Source organism: Scardinius erythrophthalmus, assembly GCF_964197995.2.
Source record: "Scardinius erythrophthalmus genome assembly, chromosome: 6".
NCBI classification, from domain to species: domain Eukaryota; kingdom Metazoa; phylum Chordata; class Actinopteri; order Cypriniformes; family Leuciscidae; genus Scardinius; species Scardinius erythrophthalmus.
Genome location: NC_138226.1, coordinates 46,423,440 through 46,440,724, shown reverse-complemented (window position 1 = coordinate 46,440,724; position 17,285 = coordinate 46,423,440). Strand labels below are relative to the sequence as shown.

The 17,285-nt window shown below is 37.8% G+C and overlaps 1 protein-coding gene across 2 annotated transcripts; it reads right to left on the bottom strand.

The window, feature by feature from the left end:
- On the bottom strand, positions 1 to 15,409 carry LOC308691955 (uncharacterized protein). Of its 2 annotated transcripts, none has more exons than XM_081367565.1 (4): positions 15,370 to 15,409; positions 13,834 to 13,966; positions 13,260 to 13,542; positions 1 to 1,149 (listed from the first exon to the last, which is right to left on the bottom strand). In XM_081367565.1, exons 1-4 carry the CDS (start codon positions 15,391 to 15,393, stop codon positions 1,095 to 1,097), a joined length of 495 nt encoding a protein of 164 aa, XP_081223691.1. In that variant the 5' UTR covers positions 15,394 to 15,409; the 3' UTR covers positions 1 to 1,094. The 2 variants fall into 2 exon arrangements, with proteins under 2 accessions (XP_081223691.1, XP_081223692.1); XM_081367566.1 differs by lacking the exon at positions 1 to 1,149 and adding an exon at positions 10,405 to 11,482.
- Positions 15,410 to 17,285: the final 1,876 nt, after the last annotated feature.

Genomic DNA, 17,285 nt, shown 5'->3' with positions numbered 1-17,285 from the left:
GAGCAAACATTGCGTTTGTTATCTCTTTGCTCTCTGGACACATTTTGCAATGGGTAAATACTATCTGGAAGTAGTCCCCGTCATGCAATTAGCGGTGTGTCAGGATCAGCGGTGAGGCACTTGCAGCTCTAACAAACTTCCAGATGACACCAGATGAGCCCCAACAGTGGCCATATTCAAGTCCAGATTGAAGACATTACCAATGCATTCTCTCACTTACATGAAGCAAATAATGCTGTGTAATGTTCTTATTTCATTCAGTTTTTGTCATTTTATATGTAATCGTTCAGTTTCATTGTGCAATTTCACAGCAAGACAGCATTTTCAACATCCGCTTTTCTCCTGTGCAAGTACTTGTGTGAGCCTTAAGATTTCCTTTTTGTGAAAAACTCTTGCCACACAGTTTACAGATGAAACGTTTCTCTCCAGTGTGAAGTCTCATGTGAGTGTTGAGGCTACTTTTATGACTGAAACTCTTTCCACAAGGATTACATATAAAACTGTTCTCTCCTGAGTGAATCCTCATGTGGCAATTAAGGGTTACTTTACGTGTGAAACTCTTTCCACACTGATCACATGTGAACGCTTTTTTCCAATTAACGGTTTCTCTCCAGTGTGAATGATAATGTGAAACCTAAGATTTACAACTGTTGTACAGCTTTTCTCCAGTGTGAATTCTCATGTGGGAATTAAGGGTGTTTTTATATGTAAAACTCTGTCCACAATGAGAGCAAGTATAAGGCTTTTCTCCAGTGTGAATTTTCATGTGGGAATTAATGTTTTGTTTATGTGCAAAACTCTGTCCACACTGTTGGCATGTGAAAGGCTTTTCTCCAGTGTGAATTCTCATATGGGCTTTAAGGTTTTGTTTTTGAGTAAAACTCTTTCCACACTGTAGGCATATGAAAGGCTTCTCTCCAGTGTGAACTCTCATGTGGACTTCCAGGTTTCGTTTTTCACTGTATTTTTTCCCACATTGACGGCAAGTGAAATAACTGTTCGGTTTGGTCTTTTGAGCTCTTTTTCGTGAGTGAGTCTTTTCCATCTTTGTGGATTTCTCTCCAGTCATGAAATCATGATGTTTCTTATACTGATCATTCTCTTCCATTCCATCCGGTTCTTGACTCTCCTCTTTCAGCGGCATCAAGTCTAAAGCGGAAAAACACAAAAACAAGTGAACACGAGTTTAATGGCACAAAACAGCAGACATAAAAACCAACTCAAGGCTTCAAAGCCTACTGAAATAAGTCTACTGAAAGAGGAGTTGTCTGCAATCTTTCAGGACTTTCAAGCAATTTTTCCAGCACCAATTTTTAGTTTTCAAAGACTCCATAAAATACATGTTACTATACTATACATAAAAAAGGCAGATATTGACTTGGGACTATATTGGGGTGAAGCACAGGCGAAGCACTGCTACTTGGGCGCAGAGATATCACACAACACCTGAAATCCCCCAACTTCCTTCAACATACCGGCATGACCTGCACTGAGCATCTTCGCTTTTGGATTGTGTTGAGTTTGAGAAGTTACAGCTACAGTTATCTCTGTAATGCTTCGCCTGTGCCTCACAACAATATAGTCCCAAGTCAATATCTGCCTAGAAAATCACCTAGTCTTAAGCCCAATCCCAATTCTATGTCTTACCCCTTCCCCTTCATCTTACCCCTAGCCCTTGTCCCTCAAAACTGGGTGGTAAGCGCTAGGGGTGAAAACATACCCCTATGAAATGAGACAACACTTGGTTACGGTTAAGTCATCATACATCGTCACTAGCTGGCTGCTACATCACCAAAAGAGATATAGAGATATTTTAGAGATATTTTTGCGATTGTCTGCTACAAGTCGCAGAAATCAAGGGAGAAGAAGAGGAATACGACGCCCACGAACGCTGGTGGATCAGCTTATGGTATGTATGGATTGGTTGCAAACAACGTTATGTTGTATTTAACGTTAACCGAACTAACCAACTAGGTTTCCCGCAGCACTTTGGAACTAAGGCGGCCGCCTAAGCAACACACGCCTGTCGCCTAAACTACGTTGTCAAAAAAAATGATGAGCGATATCCGCCTTGTTACTCTGTCCTGTTTTCTCACTTTCAATCTTTAAATATGTGTTAAGCCTCCGAATCGTATGATGCGTCCGAACAGCGTCATCTGGTGGTTGAATGTCATCATTCTACAACATTATTTATCCAAAAAAAACAAAAAACGTTCATCTGGCATTTGGATTGCCGCAAATCAACCTGTCGCATCGAGGTAAGATAATTATTCTAAACTATCTAAATTCTATAGCTATAAGTTTTACGATTGCACGTGATTTACTCTTGCATTGTACACAGCAAAATGGACCGAAAAACCCAGCTTAAATTTGCGGGCTTCTTCACATAACGAAGCAGGCCTACCTTCACCTCCAGATCCCCCGCAATCCTCTAAACACCGAGGTAGTGGTGGAACCTGGAGTGGGCTATGGACCCTAAATATGCAGGGTGGCTGTACCACACAGAACACAGTGAGTAGAGTATTATTTATTTTATATTAAATGTTGAAATGTTGATCTGGCAGACCTCCTAGGCTGCCAATATTTTGCCAAAATTGAAGGGTAAGAATTTTATTTCATTACAGTGTACATTTGCTGTCATGGACTTGTAATAAAATGAACTATAATTTAACCCTCTGGGGTCGACAAACGCGCCCGCGCGTTTTGCTGGATTTTCGTCACATTGTAGCACAATAAACTTAAATTACTCCGTCATTTATGGTCATACAGAAAAAAGAAATACAAAAAAAGAATCTGTGATATTTCTACTTTTGTATGTGTCCACTTACAATCAAATCAAAACATTGTGCTTTTGTAAAATAAAGAAAATAAACAGGGTGTGCGTTCTGCCTCTCCGTCGCGGTGAACTTTTTTTTCTTGAGCACGTCTAAAAACTGAAACAAAACTCACCGAATACTTGTCACACATTTATGAGCCATATACCTTTATAAACATTTAAGTGTGTACTTTTAAATGACCGGATTCAAACTGAAAACAAATATTCTCTGTTTAAGTAATTTGTATAAAACCAACAAGATGTCCAGTATCTCAAACGCTTGCTCATTAGTTTTAATTTGACCACGTCCACGCGCGCAAAAGAGATTCACATGCAAATCTCCACATGGAACACGAACGCGCTCGTTACCTCAAAAACAAAGCACGAAAAAACTTCACAAGTTTCTGCTTTTCGTCGAGTTTGGAAGATGCGCCTGAGCTTACATTGGATTACCTCAGAAGAAGAAGAACGCGATTTGAAGACAAGAAAGAAAACCCATGTTTACTGTTACTGTGTTTGTGGATATCTGCTCAAACGTAGATATGTATATGGTAACCATAATGTTTCATATTTTGGAGCGCGATCGCGTTTGAATGTATCATATTTTGGAACGCGATTGCGTTTGAAAAGCAAAACGCACAAAACGGCTTCATGTTTTTACTATTATCTCATTTCATATCATCATAACGAATGGAAACATTTGAAGTAACATATGATAATCAATATATTTTTCTCTAGCTTAGTTGTTACTGAGATCTTTTGGAAGATTGACAGGCTGCTATAGGTTATTGTTATTATAATTTTATGCAGCACTGCGCATAGCATATGCCTACAAGGCACAACAAACCTGGTGTTCATTATATTATATATTGTTGGAAACATTTGTGTGTGTGTGTGTGTGTGTGTGTGTGTGTGTGTGTGTGTGTGTGTATTCTGTGAATTTTAAAAAGCAATTTTAACCAGAAAAATCTAAAATTTATTCCCAAAATCGTGCAGGCCTCTTGATATCAGTATGGTCACTTTTTTCTTTCTTGCAGGGCCCAGATGCTGAGTCCTGCTGACTTCAACATTCACATGAGTCTCTGTACATGAACATGGTAAAGTGAAAATCAAACACCTTGGAAATGAAAGGTATGTACAATGCTTTTAGGAATGGCACAAAGGTCTCTGTCTTTGGATCACTGTTTTAAATAAGTGCTTTTTTTGTCATTTGTTTTGTATCTTTGGATTATGTTGTGTTGTAAATAAATCCAAACAATCAAAAAGCCATTATTTTTTAAATCTCCTCATTCTTTGTGTAAGTTTGCTCAGAATGACAGGGCCTGATAGCTCCTAATAAGGCCGTTAGGGGAGGGTCTTTGTCTTTCTCAGGTGTGAAAATGATGTGATCACACCTCAAAGCTTTCTCACACAAAACACGTCGTACAAATTTTAAATCAATATATTGTCTTATCTGAATGAGCAGTCAGGGCGATTTTCACATAGTTTTGGAGCAAATATTCTACGTGATACAATTTTCAAAAGTCTTGTGAAGAAATAATCAGTTTGGGTTTCATTGCCTTATTTCAGTGAGAATTTTTTTTTTGTATTTTCACAAACCACGCATAAATGTCATTATCTCAAAACTACAAACTTTTACATACATGCTGCTGATATATTATTGTAGCAGAGTTTGTGCTGAATACAGTGTAATTAGACTTTAGCCATGAAAATGTCACAAGTAACAGAAATAAGCACAAATGTCAGAGCATGTCAGAACACCTCCAGGGCCCAGAAAACACCTCAGACCCCAGAGGGTTAAGAATATATTTTCCTAGATTGATCAAAGGACAGGTCCCACAGGATTGTGGAAGAAATGCTACAGATTCTGGGAGAATCTGAGGGTGAGGAGCTCATTTTAGAGGCCATTAGAACATCAAAGGCTATTGGCTTGGGAATTGATGAGTCCAAAGACATCTCTGTGACAGAACAATTAGATATACATGTCAAGTACAGTAACGGTTCACCTTCTTATTAATTTTTAAATGGGTCATGATGACATCCTGTAAGTGTAACAAAACCAGGATTAGACAATTTTTTCGTAAATATTTCAGGTATACAGACAAGGGAGGACAGCTGTTCTGTCAATTCCTGGATCTTGTATCCATTCCAGATGGCACGGCCAGAACTATTGCAGAAGCTGTGAAGCAGGTCATAATAAAAAAAGAAATTCCTCAGGACCGCATCTTTGGCCTTGGCACAGATGGAGCAGCAGTGATGACCGGTAAAGTGAATGAATGAAGGAAAAGGACAGTTAAGTTAATGTCGAAACTAATGAATAGGTTGCCTTAATCTACAACTTTTTTTTTTATTTTTTATTTTAGGAAAACAGAATGGTACAGCAAAAGTGTTGACCGACACCTGGCCAGGAATAGTGTTGGTGCACTGTGCTGCTCATCGCCTGGCCCTGGCATGTAAAGATGCAGCAGAGCAAGTGCCATACATGAAAACTTTCAGAAAGCACCTTCAGGACCTGCACCTTTATTTTCAGAATAGTACAAACCGCACTAGTGCTCTAAAAGCAGCTGCCAGTGTTCTCCAAGTAGCGGACCTGAAAGTCACAGTAAGTGAAAACATTGTAGGCTACACAATTAATTGTAGGCTACACATTAATTGCCCTACCCCACCGCAGGAGGTTAAGGACACTAGGTGGCTATCACAAGAGAAGGCCATTTCAAATCTTCAAAGAAATCTGCCTGCAGTGCTTGCTACACTTGCTGAGGAGGCAGATATAAAGAAGGACCCAGTGGCATGAGGGTTGTACACATACTGTGCAACTTACAGATTCGTTGCAGCTGTTTACCTGCAGGCAGACATCCAACCCTCCCTGGCACAACTTTACAAATTGTTCAAGAAGAAAGATGTCAATTTCATGGCAATCAAAAACCATGTAAGTTGTCATGTCACATTGATTTATTTATTTATTTATTTTTTTTCAATGATGCGTAAAGCAACACTGCTTGACCCCAGGTACCGAGGGGACCATATGAAATCTCCTGAACTTCATTGCACAAAATCTGAAATGATGGAAGAGATTGTGAGAGACATTCCTCTGACGCTGACAAGGCCAACACCAGGTCCCTCAAATGCTGGAGAAGAGGGAGAGGAACCAGATGCCAGCGCCGGCGCCACCGCCACCGTGCCTAAGAAAAAAAAGTGGTCTTTGGGCAGCCTACTTGCGAAGAGAGCAGCCACAGCAGCCACGCTCACTGATGGAAACCTTTTTTCATTCGTTTTCCACCAAGTCAGTGGGCAAAAGGTAGAGTCAGAAATGACCATGCACCTGCAGGAAATGGCCATTGATGGGGAAGAGGACCCACTGACTTGGTGGAAAATGAACGAAAAAAGGTTTCCGCTCATACTCCATCAGATTATTAAGTGAAATGTAAATCCCGAGTTTTGGTCTGAGTTCTTCTGTGTTTTTAATAAATGTGTTATCAGAATCACGTTCATTCTTTCATTTGATTATTTTGACATTATGGCCAAGGCAAATTGTCTTTAAAAGTATTAACCAGACAAAAGTTATTTGACGTTCGCTGAAGTCTGGGATTATCTTAAACTACCGCTTCAGTGCACTAGTCACAGAAGAGCTATGTGACAATGAGCAATATTTCCTGAGACACTATAATAGGCTATTAATAATTCATTAATTAGGGCTGCTTCTTGTACAAAATTAAATATTTTAAGTTAAATGTACAGTGTAAGACTTGTAAAAAAAACAAGAGGCTAACAATGTCAATATTTGTGTAGCCTGCCTGACACGGTATTTTCACAGACTAGCACGTCACGTCTCTTTGGTCCCTACTTAAGACCAAAATGATCAAGTAAACGGTTCATATCTTAACTCTTCTGAGTCGCCGATCACGCCGGCGTGATCAAATAACATGACCAGTTTAAGACGTCGAAGCATAAAAACAAAGTCACGTTGAGCGCTGCTGTCCACTTCTGTCGAAAGTGCTGGCTTGCAACTCTATTTTACTTTTTGTTTTGTGTTGATAGACCAAGTAAAAACAGAGATATGATAATTTAAACTTTATATAATTTTTTTTTGAAAATATTGACGCGTTCGTAAAGGAACGCAAGATGGGATGCGACAGGCGTTGCATTTATTCTCATAACTTCGTCGGTTTTTGTCATAAAACAAAACGGAGAAAAATGTGTGAATCTGCTGACTCTGCTCTTCAGGCTGCACATTTTAGGGAGTGGAGGAGGAGCCAACTAAGCAAAGAAAGAAGTGAAATTGAAAGGCGCCCGCGGGAGTCGGGAGATTGACGGAGTAGACAGAGAGACATATAGAAAGAGAGAGAGAGAGATATTATTGCTAGTTTTTGGAAAAGTTTGAATAGATTTTGAGAGTAGTTTAGGAGTAGTGTAGATAGTTTAGGTAGTTTAGGTAGTTTTTTGTGGAAGGAAAATGAAGCGAATGTCTTTGGTCTCATTGTTGACAGAAACTGTTTTGAGGAGTGGCACAGATAAATAAATAAAAACTCACCTGATATTCGTTGTAAATAGTTGTATATATAGTTTGATTTTGTGTTCATTTTACCTTTTGTATAGTATATTTGCACTTTTTAGGAACCCCTCTTACTCAAGGAAGGAAAGCCCTGTAATGTAGCTGTCTGTGTAATTGTACATGAAGTGTTTTGTAGAGTTTCTAAGCAAAAAAGAAAAGAAAAAACGCCTATTGCCACACCTGCTTTTTGCTGTATATAGTTTGATTTTATCTAAATTTTACCTTTTTTATGTTGTATTTGCACTAATTGGGAACCCTCATACTCTGGGAATGCAAGGCCTTAAATATAGCTCTCTGTATAATTGTGTGCATAAACTTTTAAAAAGTGGCAAAGCTAAAAAGAGAAAAAAAAAAGCCTATGGCTACACTCGCTTTTTTTTTGTAAATCATATTTTTTTGTATATAGCTTGATTATATCTGAATTTTACCTGTATATGTTGACATTTACAACTTGTGTTTACATTTTAAACCTTTTAAAATGCTTCATTGAGCATGTTTGTGTTTTTTGTAGTAAAAAAACTATAATTTTTCTATTCGGATTTTGTGTTTTTTGTGTGATTTTGGGTCCAGTATGTTGATACAGTACATAAAAGTGAAAAAATAATTGTCTGTTCATATAGGTGATGTTGTGCTGAAAAAAACAATACCAAACATTGGTATGGTAAACATTTGTTTATGTCGCAAAATAAAAAAAATAAAAAGTACTCAAAAACGGCCAAAATAGCCCAAGACTCCGAAGAGTTAACAGTTACTAAAATATCAACCATGCTAAGATATGAACTCCCTTTACCTGATAATTTTTGTCTTACGTAGGGACATCCCAAAACTTGTGAACTCAGAAAAGTACTTTTACTCAAGTAAATTCCCACCTCTGCATTTTGAAAATGTTGTTTTGCACTTTTTTTTTGCACTTCAGTGTTTTATAGTTTGTATAGTATTTGTTAAAATTCAGTTGTTGTTGTTTCAGTTGTTATGTTGTTTTGCACTTTTTAGCACACATATTTTTAAATTGAATTCCTGGTAAAGTTATTTTTAAATATTTGTATAGTTTGTTAAAATTGCACATTGCAACTGTTATTTTGAAAAGCTGGTTATTTATAAATTATAAATTGTTATTTAAATGTAATATTTAGTGTTTAATAAACATGCAACCTACCTGAGGGAAATATATGCTGATTTGCTGATCAATAAACATTTCTGATTATTATCAATGTTGAAAACCTTTTTTTTTTTTTCTCCAGGATTCTTTGATGAATAGAAAGTTTCAGAGTTTTCTGAGATAGGAAGCTTTTGTAACATTATAAATGTCTATACTGTCACTTTTGATCAATTGAATGCGTCCTTGCTGAATAAAAGTAGGCTATTACTTTTCTTAATTTCTTCCCCCCCAAAAAAAATTCTTACTGACCCCAAACTTTTGAAGCGTAGTGTATAATGTTACAAAAGGTTTCTATTTCAGATAAATGCTGTTCTTTTGAACAATAGTTTGTGTGTGACGTGACATTTTTTTCCAACTCAACCCATTAATGGTGTGAAATGGTTTTCTTTTCCAGACTGGTACTCCAACAAAATACTGTGTCATAAACCCCAACATGCCTATACTGCATATGTGGTTCGATGTTGAAACTGAGCTGAGGCAGGATCTCCGCCTCAGCAGAACAGCGTTCCACAGCTTACAGAGGCTTTTGCAAAGGGAGCAGGACCATGGCTGGGGTAATGAGCTTGAAGTACTCATATACACCTATTGGCTGGCACATGAACTCTCTTATCGGGTGGTGTCCCATGTCTTTAATGTACCAAAGGCTACAGTTCACCGCATCATCCACAGAGTGGCCCAGAACATATGGGACAATCTGAGGAGAGCAATCTGCTTCCCTCTAACATTGGACCCGCCTGCAGTTGGTCAGGGATTCGTCAGCATTTCAGGAACCCCTGCATTCCACAATGTGGTTGGAGCAATCGATGGGAGCCACATACGGATAAAACCAACACAGCGTCACAGATTAGACTATTTGAATTATAAAGGCTTTTACTCAGTCAACATGCAGGCAATATGTGACTCGGATGGCAGGTTTCTGCCAATCCATTATAACGATTCCGCGTGTTCCAGTAGCGTCGTCATATCTGGCTATAACATTACATATAGCCTATAACATGCTCTCACACGTTTATATTTTAGCATTTTTGGGAGGAGTACAATTTACATATGTGGTTTCAACAACCAGATGCATTTACACTTGTCCAGTTTCGTCTGGAATGCAGCCCAGACCTCCTCCTGAAGTGGTTTGAGCGATCAGATTTAAATCCGTCTCGAATGCGTTTCGGAGGGCATTTACACCTGGTCTTTTCACGATCGGATAGCTATCCCATCTGAGAAAACGCATGAAGTGGACAGGTGTAAACAGCCCCTAAGTTACGTGCTGGTCAGAATGTGTAACTCCTGTTGTGGATGCGCTCTTCTCGTAAAAGTGAGCTAAAACACGGGCAAACAAAGAATTCACAACATCCTTTTACAGTCGTGTTCTCATTATGATGTTATGAAGCCTAAATGACAGATTTGTGCTGCACAAGTTGCACTTTACTGTACTTTTCTTTTCAAAGTGATTCTAATCATATTACATGCAAGTCAACAACATCATGGTGTACAGGGCATCTGAAGTGTCTCAGCAGAAGGAAATAATTAATTATTTATTGGATTATATATATATATATATATATATATATATATATATATATATATATATATATATATATATATATATATATATATATCGGCCTAATTTTCTTATCGGGTCGATAACAATACTATTAAAAATGAACATTTATCAGCTAATACTGATATAGTTGCCAATATATAATGCATCCCTAATATCAGATACACTTTTTCCAAACTTTCCACTACTCACTGCTCGCAAAACAATAAATGAGTGATTTTGACAGGGCTTGAAATTAACTTCTTTGCTTGGTACCACTGGTGCTCCCAACTTCAAAAAGTTAGTAACACCAGCAAAAATAAAGGAGCACCTCAACTACAAATGATATATTAACAGATTTATTTTATTTAAAAACTCCAACAATCACTGGGGCTTTACACATCCTGTGGCCAGGATTTGATATTTGGTCTTCTGGCTCTATATCATCGTGTTTAACCAAGCTCTCACGCTTAAAATGTATTGATTCAGTTGCGAATACTGTGTTACCTGCAAACTCTGTCGCACAGGCTTTACAGTGAACGCAATGCATTGAACCAGCAGCATAGCGGAGCCACTCGAAATCTTTTAGCCACTCTCTCTGAAAGCTGTATGATTACTTTTCAGCTGGTGGATCCACATTAACCACATCACCAACTCCAGGATTATTTGTGACTTTAGGTGACGGCTTACCAAAGAAATCTTCTCTCTTATTCAGCCTTTTAAATTTTGTGCGGTAGTCGGCTCCCTGTCATGTGACAACAGAGCGCAGTGAAAAGGAGTGGGAGTGATTGACAGCTAATATTAACCAATCTAAAATCTGCTTTAAAGTTAAGAACGCAAGGATGAAGTTTGATTGGTTATGCAACGTTGGAGAGAATGAATGGTCCGGCCACTGTATCAGTGCACATAAGGTACACACTGTGCAGTAATGGCTCGTTTCCACTGAGCGGTACGGTACGGTACGCAATTATTTCCATTTCCACTGTCAAAAGTTGTGAATGGTACCAAAATGCTGAACCGTACCGTACCATTTTTCAGGTACCCTTCTGTTGGGGTTCCTAGCACAGTAGTACGGCACTAAAGGGCGGAGCTAGACTCACTGCAAAATGTTGATTGGTTGACAGAGTATTATCACTTGCGTGTGCTACAAGGGGATGACAACATAAGAAGCGCCATTTTTTAATATACAGTTGAAATACAATACTACTGTTATTGTGTCACGAAATGTAGATTTAAGAGTTATTCAGGCGAGAATGTAGTTGTTTAAAGCTCAAATCTGTGGTTTATTTATAAAGATTTATGAAAATTTTATCCAGGTTGTGAGATCCAGGCGATCACCGGGCGCTCGGCGCTCATGTACCCCGCCTGGAACAGCCTTTCCTCGGCTAGTCGTTCTGAGGTTTGCCGCTGACTCTGACGTCTCTGTAGTGGTTAAACATGAGAAATAATTAGTCTTGTGTATATCTAACGGGTGATCTTTGGTCTCGTGAATCTATAATGTCACCATGTAATGCACTTGTTGATCTTGGATCGTTTCAAATTAAATGGCGGAACGCAAAAATCCAAAACTTGGAATTTCCTGGAAGAGGATCCGTCTCAAATTAATCACCGGAATCGGGAAAGTCAATAGCTGGGTTGAGCCTGTGGGTAATTCTTGGGATTTACAAGTGAAACTGCCTAAAGAATAAGAAATAATGAAGAAACATTTGGATTGTGGGCTTGTTGTCATTTGCTAACTGCAAGGATCTCGTGTCAAATGAAATGACTGACTTGTTTAGGAATTAAAATGCTATGGATAATATTATGTCAATGCATCAAAATAATAATTGCAACTATACTCATGATGTTTCAATATAAATCTTTTTTCACCAACAAACTTGATTGTTTTAAGTTTTGTATTGTAATAATGGCCACCTTTCATAAAATGTTAACATTATCATTAATATTACTGTTTTTGGTTTCAATCTTTGGTTTAGTGAAAGGTACTTGATGGGGCTGTGGTGATAGTTAAAGGGATACTCCATCCAAAATTAATGTTCTCTCATCATTTACTCTCTCATACCATCCCAGATGTATATGATTTCCTTTCTTCCAATTAACAGAGATTTATAATCCATATAAATAATCTATTTAGTCCATATAGTGCAAGTGTACAGGTCCTCTAAAGTTCATGCGGAAACACTTTGAGCCCTATCTTACACTCGGAGCAATGCAACGCCAAGCGCAACGCAAGTGTTTCTTGCTAGTTTCAGCCCGACGCAGTTTTCATTTTCACGTCCTGCGCCACGTTGTTTAAATTGCGAATGCATTTGTGGCCATCTGTTCACCCATCGACTGCTGGTCTGAGAACGAGTGTGTTCTGGCGCATTGTTGGCGCGTTGCTATTTTGAGGAACTGAAATAGACTGAGCCATTGACCATCTGAACCCTGGTCTAAAGTCAATGGCGCAATATTTTTTGTTATTTAAAAAGCGCATTAGTAATGTGCGCCTGTAGGCGGGTCCACAACACACATACACTCTGCTTATTACACACACACACACTCTGCTTATTACACACACAGGGCACACAAACATGCCAAACATGCTCTCTAGAGGCGTGTTCAGTTTTTCCGTTTGCAAATTCCACCATGTAAACAGCGAATCTGCCATGGCGCGAGCGCAACTGGCTTTTAAAGGGAATGGAAAATGACACTCTTTTCCCCGTTACACCCAAAACACACCAAATACTCATTAAGAGAATAGGGACAGCCCTTTTAGACCACGCGCCGGGTGCGCCCATCGTTAAACTAGCAAAAGTGGATTCAGACACGCCCTGAGTGCCCTGCGCTTTAGACCATGTCGTTAAAATAGTGCCCTTTATTTCCACTTGTCTGGTCATGTGATCTCAACCAACATGTCTGTCCACATGAGAAGACGCGCTCCATGTCTAATTAAACCGCTTTAAAGCTGCAGTACGGAGATGGATAAACAGTTGTGGCACATTCACTGGTAGGGACGAACCATCAACACTATGCTTTACACTGACTACGGCCTGCCCATACTTTGACTACAAACTTGGTCCTCAAATCATTACGTATGTTATATGCAAAGCACCACCCTGACATCTACAAGAACAATGCCATACATAATTTGTCAGGCCTGTTTTGAAATTATCTTAGTTGTGTAGTTGTGTAGTTGAAATCAAGCAGGGATACTTACACGTCAAGCAGAAATGTGGCTAACTCTGCATCGGTTTTAAATCCCTTCAGGACACGTCGCTCCCTCCACCTCTGATAAGCCGCTCCGATGTTTACCCTCGTTTTATTTCGGGCTCTGTCTAATTCTTTCTTTTTCGCTTGTTTATCCCCATGGGTCTTTTTCCGTTTACCCGTCTTTCTTGTGTGAGCAGGTGCCACTCGAGAAATGGGCAGTTTTGGTGGTTTGTCCGCCATTAGCACAGCTGCGGCACACCGGCCATCTTGATTTTGAATGACGGCACGCGCTGTGCAAGAGAGGGGTGTGATCAGCGCGTACACGAGCTTGATTGACACTGCTAAGACACTCCTCCTGGCTCTCATTGGTTGTTTCTGACAGGGAGCGGGATTTCTGGGAGGAGCCAGAGGAGCTTGATTTTTTCACAGATTATCTGTCTCATATTCTACTGTCAGGACATATTTAAAAAATACATTTTTACAAAAGTTACCTACTGCAGCTTCAACTAGGACACTCATATGACATTCTTCATAAATATCCGAAGAGGCCGACATTGTATTAAGGACCGAGTGAAACTAACCTGTTTGTTCCTCAGTTTCTTCATGTTTCACGCTGAACACTTCTTCAATCTTTATGTCTTCACTCTCCTGTTTAATAAACGCCATCTTTATAATAGTGTCACGTGGATCTCGGATGCTTCTCCAGGAGTTTTCCTGTGTGTTTGGACAATTTATCATGTTTAAGATGAGAATAATTAACAGAAAGAAAAGTAGATTCACAGTAAATCTCTGAGTGCGTCTCAATCAGATCCCTAGTTCAGAAGTCAATAGTTACCCAGCAAACACAGAACGTTGACACAACGTTTTATCAACATGGCCAAAAGGTTGCTATAACTACGTTGTGTGGTGAAGGTTGTTACAGCGTTGTCACAATGTTGATATTAAACCACCGTTCAGGGCCATTGCTTATTTTCAGCCGCCCGCTGGGCTCATTGTGTTGACTCGTTCTTCATCGAGCAAGGAAAGGTGAGTATTGCTTTAATTTAGCCTACCACGGCTAAATAAGATACGTAATTATTCAAACACAACCTACAACTTCATTTTCTGATGTGACTAATGTAGCCTCGCTCGCACTGTTAAATGTTCTGATATTAGCTTTTTATGTTTTATTTATTATACTTAAAAATAAATTTTTATGTTCGTTTATTTCGTTTTTTTTTTCTTTTTTCACAAATGTATGACTTTTGGAAGAGCAATTTGATTACCATATATGCAGTTTTAATAATGTTGAATTAACGTAACCTTCTGTCATTTTTACTCTTCAAAGTGTACACTTGCAGGTGTTGATTATAATTAGGCTAATTTACTGAGAGCCCCATTAAATAATAATAAGGATAAACAATATTTAAAAAGTATATAATTATCTAACATCTGACTAATTAAAAATTAACCTCAAAACATAAAATGATAAATTGGGGATATCTATAGGCCTATCTAGCATTTTTTTTTTTTTTTTTTTATAAATCGTCATGCGTCGTCTCTCAGTTGCTGAATGTCGCGCAACAGCGTTGATCCAGCCCAATATACGTTGTTACAATGTCGCGAGCACGTAGACAGCGACGTTACCATAGCAGAAATACAACGTGCCACAGCGTAAATGTGTTTGCTGGGTAATGGCCTTAAATAGCATTAGCCAAAAACAAAACAAAACAAAACAACTCAAAACTAGTACCAAGTTAATAAAATAACAAATTATATACAGACACTTCATATTAATTTTATGATTTACAATTGGTATTTAATGATTTGTAGATTACATTTATTGTCATAAATATTGCGGTGATTCAAGCGCTTTGAATCAGTGAGTCATTTTGCAAAGCTTTAGATTCAAATGACTCGGAGTTTCGAAAAGCTTCGTTTCTCCATCACCACTATAGCGCCTGAATGTGTTCAGTCTGACTCTGATAAACGGATTCACTATAGGGCGCGAAATGAGAAGCACTTTTCTGTGTGGATACGCTTTTCTCACAAAAATACCGCACTAATGTTACATGAAGCATATTATAATTACAAAGATATGTTAGATTTAAACACGTTAAATGTGTAAAACCACAAACCTTTTTTTTTTTCAGTCTGATCATAACAGTTGCAGGAGCGCGGCGCAGATTTATGATGTCATATCACCAGACCAAAATAAAAGTCCTGTTCATTCTGCATGTGTTTTACAAAAGTCTATAGAATATATAATATTTAAATACATGTTGTCCAACTATGTGATGAAAAGATTAATAACTTATTACAAGGCATTGGTATAAGCCGGATATCCACTTACCTGGAGAATGGATAGAAATTGTTAAAGAAATATATGATATGGAAGAATTCCATAATGTAAACAAATGACTATATATGTGAACCTACACTTGCCCCAAAACAGAATGTATACCCCCTGTTCTATTGTTTGCTTACCCACCCCTGTCTTTCTAAATGTTGTATGCTTGAAAAAACATCAATAAAAATATAGTAAATAATAATAATAATAATAATAATAAAAATAAAAGATTAAGAACTACTAATAAAAGATTTGTAAACGCAGACCTGTAATTGGATGCAGAAACCACATGAGTTATCCCATTATTAAAAAGCAAATAGTGACAAATGTGATTAAAAAACATGTTAAAAAGTGTGTATGAGTTCATATGTGTCAGTATTGAAACGCATATCTTCCAAAAATCAGTTGAATATAAATACAAAAGCAATAAAATGAAGTATAAATGTAATTCATTCAATACAAAAAAGTACTGACAAAAAGTGCAGTCTTAAAATTTACAGATTTTTAATTAAATCAATATTAAGTCTCAGATGTCAAGGGTCATTTGTGTAAGTTGCTACCTATGTAGACTGAACTTATGAGTGAACACAGGCACAGTTTAGTGTTTCTAAAAAATAAATAACAACAACAAAAAAATCAATAAAAACACATCTTAATTGATCTGAATTATTTTGTAGGACATCAGGAGCTGTAGACCCACATAAAGAGGGTGAGACGAGGAAGACTGAGACAGAAGACGTCCAGAAGGACTTCATATGATCTGGCCATGAAGCGCTTGACTGAGGAGCAGCAGAACAACATCTCATTTTAACCCAGTTAAAACTTGAGTTAGGATCACAAAATGTTTTTCCTTGTGTTTAAAATAATGATTGAGACACATCTTCACATTGCAGTCATATGATTTTGAGATGACACAAGGGCGAGTAAATTATACAGAAAGTCATTTTCAGGTGAACTATTCCTTAAACGCAACACATTTTGAAAGCATGTTTTTCAGAAATGCAGACTTCTTGTCTTTCTGTGAATAACGCTGGCATCTAGACTGAATATCCCTCAGAATAGCACATTATCAATGCGTTCTTCTTTCTATTTGTGAGCCGAGTTGAATGTTTATTTGTATGCTTTTTCACACTCAATCCCCATGTATGCGGATGAGTGTGACACCGCTTAATTCATTTTATTAAACCCGAGGAACATATGCAGCTCTCGTCTCTCGTGAATCTTTTCCTCCGACTACATGTTATTTTTCTCTCTGGCCAACTGAACATTTCAACCTTGTGTTTCATAAAGTCAGCAAAAAAAAATTATGAAATAAATAAATAAATAATAATAATAATTCAGTGTCAAAGAAAATGTATTGACGTGTCAGTCACATAGTACTTTAAAATAGAGTTTTCCTTAAAAAAGTGCAATTCATAAATATTTGAGTGGTTTAGTACTATAAACCTTGATTATTGTATAATAATAAAATATCAGTTTATGATACAGCTTCATCAAACAAAAATAAAAGAAGAATCCTGGTATAAATGGTTTCTGCACTCAAACATGACTGTTATATCTTTTAGACAGAATCTCACATATTAGATGTGCTACACTTTATTAGACTTTATTATTATAGATGTGCATTTTCAGCACATCATGGACAGGAAATGTTTAAACGTGTATTTATGTATTTCACCTATAATTCAAATCGTTATTTAAATA

Bases quoted from the DNA above. Each gene is read 5' to 3' on its own strand.
- LOC308691955 (XM_081367565.1), bottom strand. From the start codon at position 15,393: ATGATCAGACTGAAAAAAAAAAAG. The intron at 13,967-15,369 runs GTTTGTGGTTTT...CCAAACACACAG, and splicing joins TCAGACTGAAAAAAAAAAAG to GAAAACTCCTGGAGAAGCAT. The intron at 1,150-13,259 runs GTAAGTATCCCT...TTTCCGCTTTAG, and splicing joins GCCACATTTCTGCTTGACGT to ACTTGATGCCGCTGAAAGAG.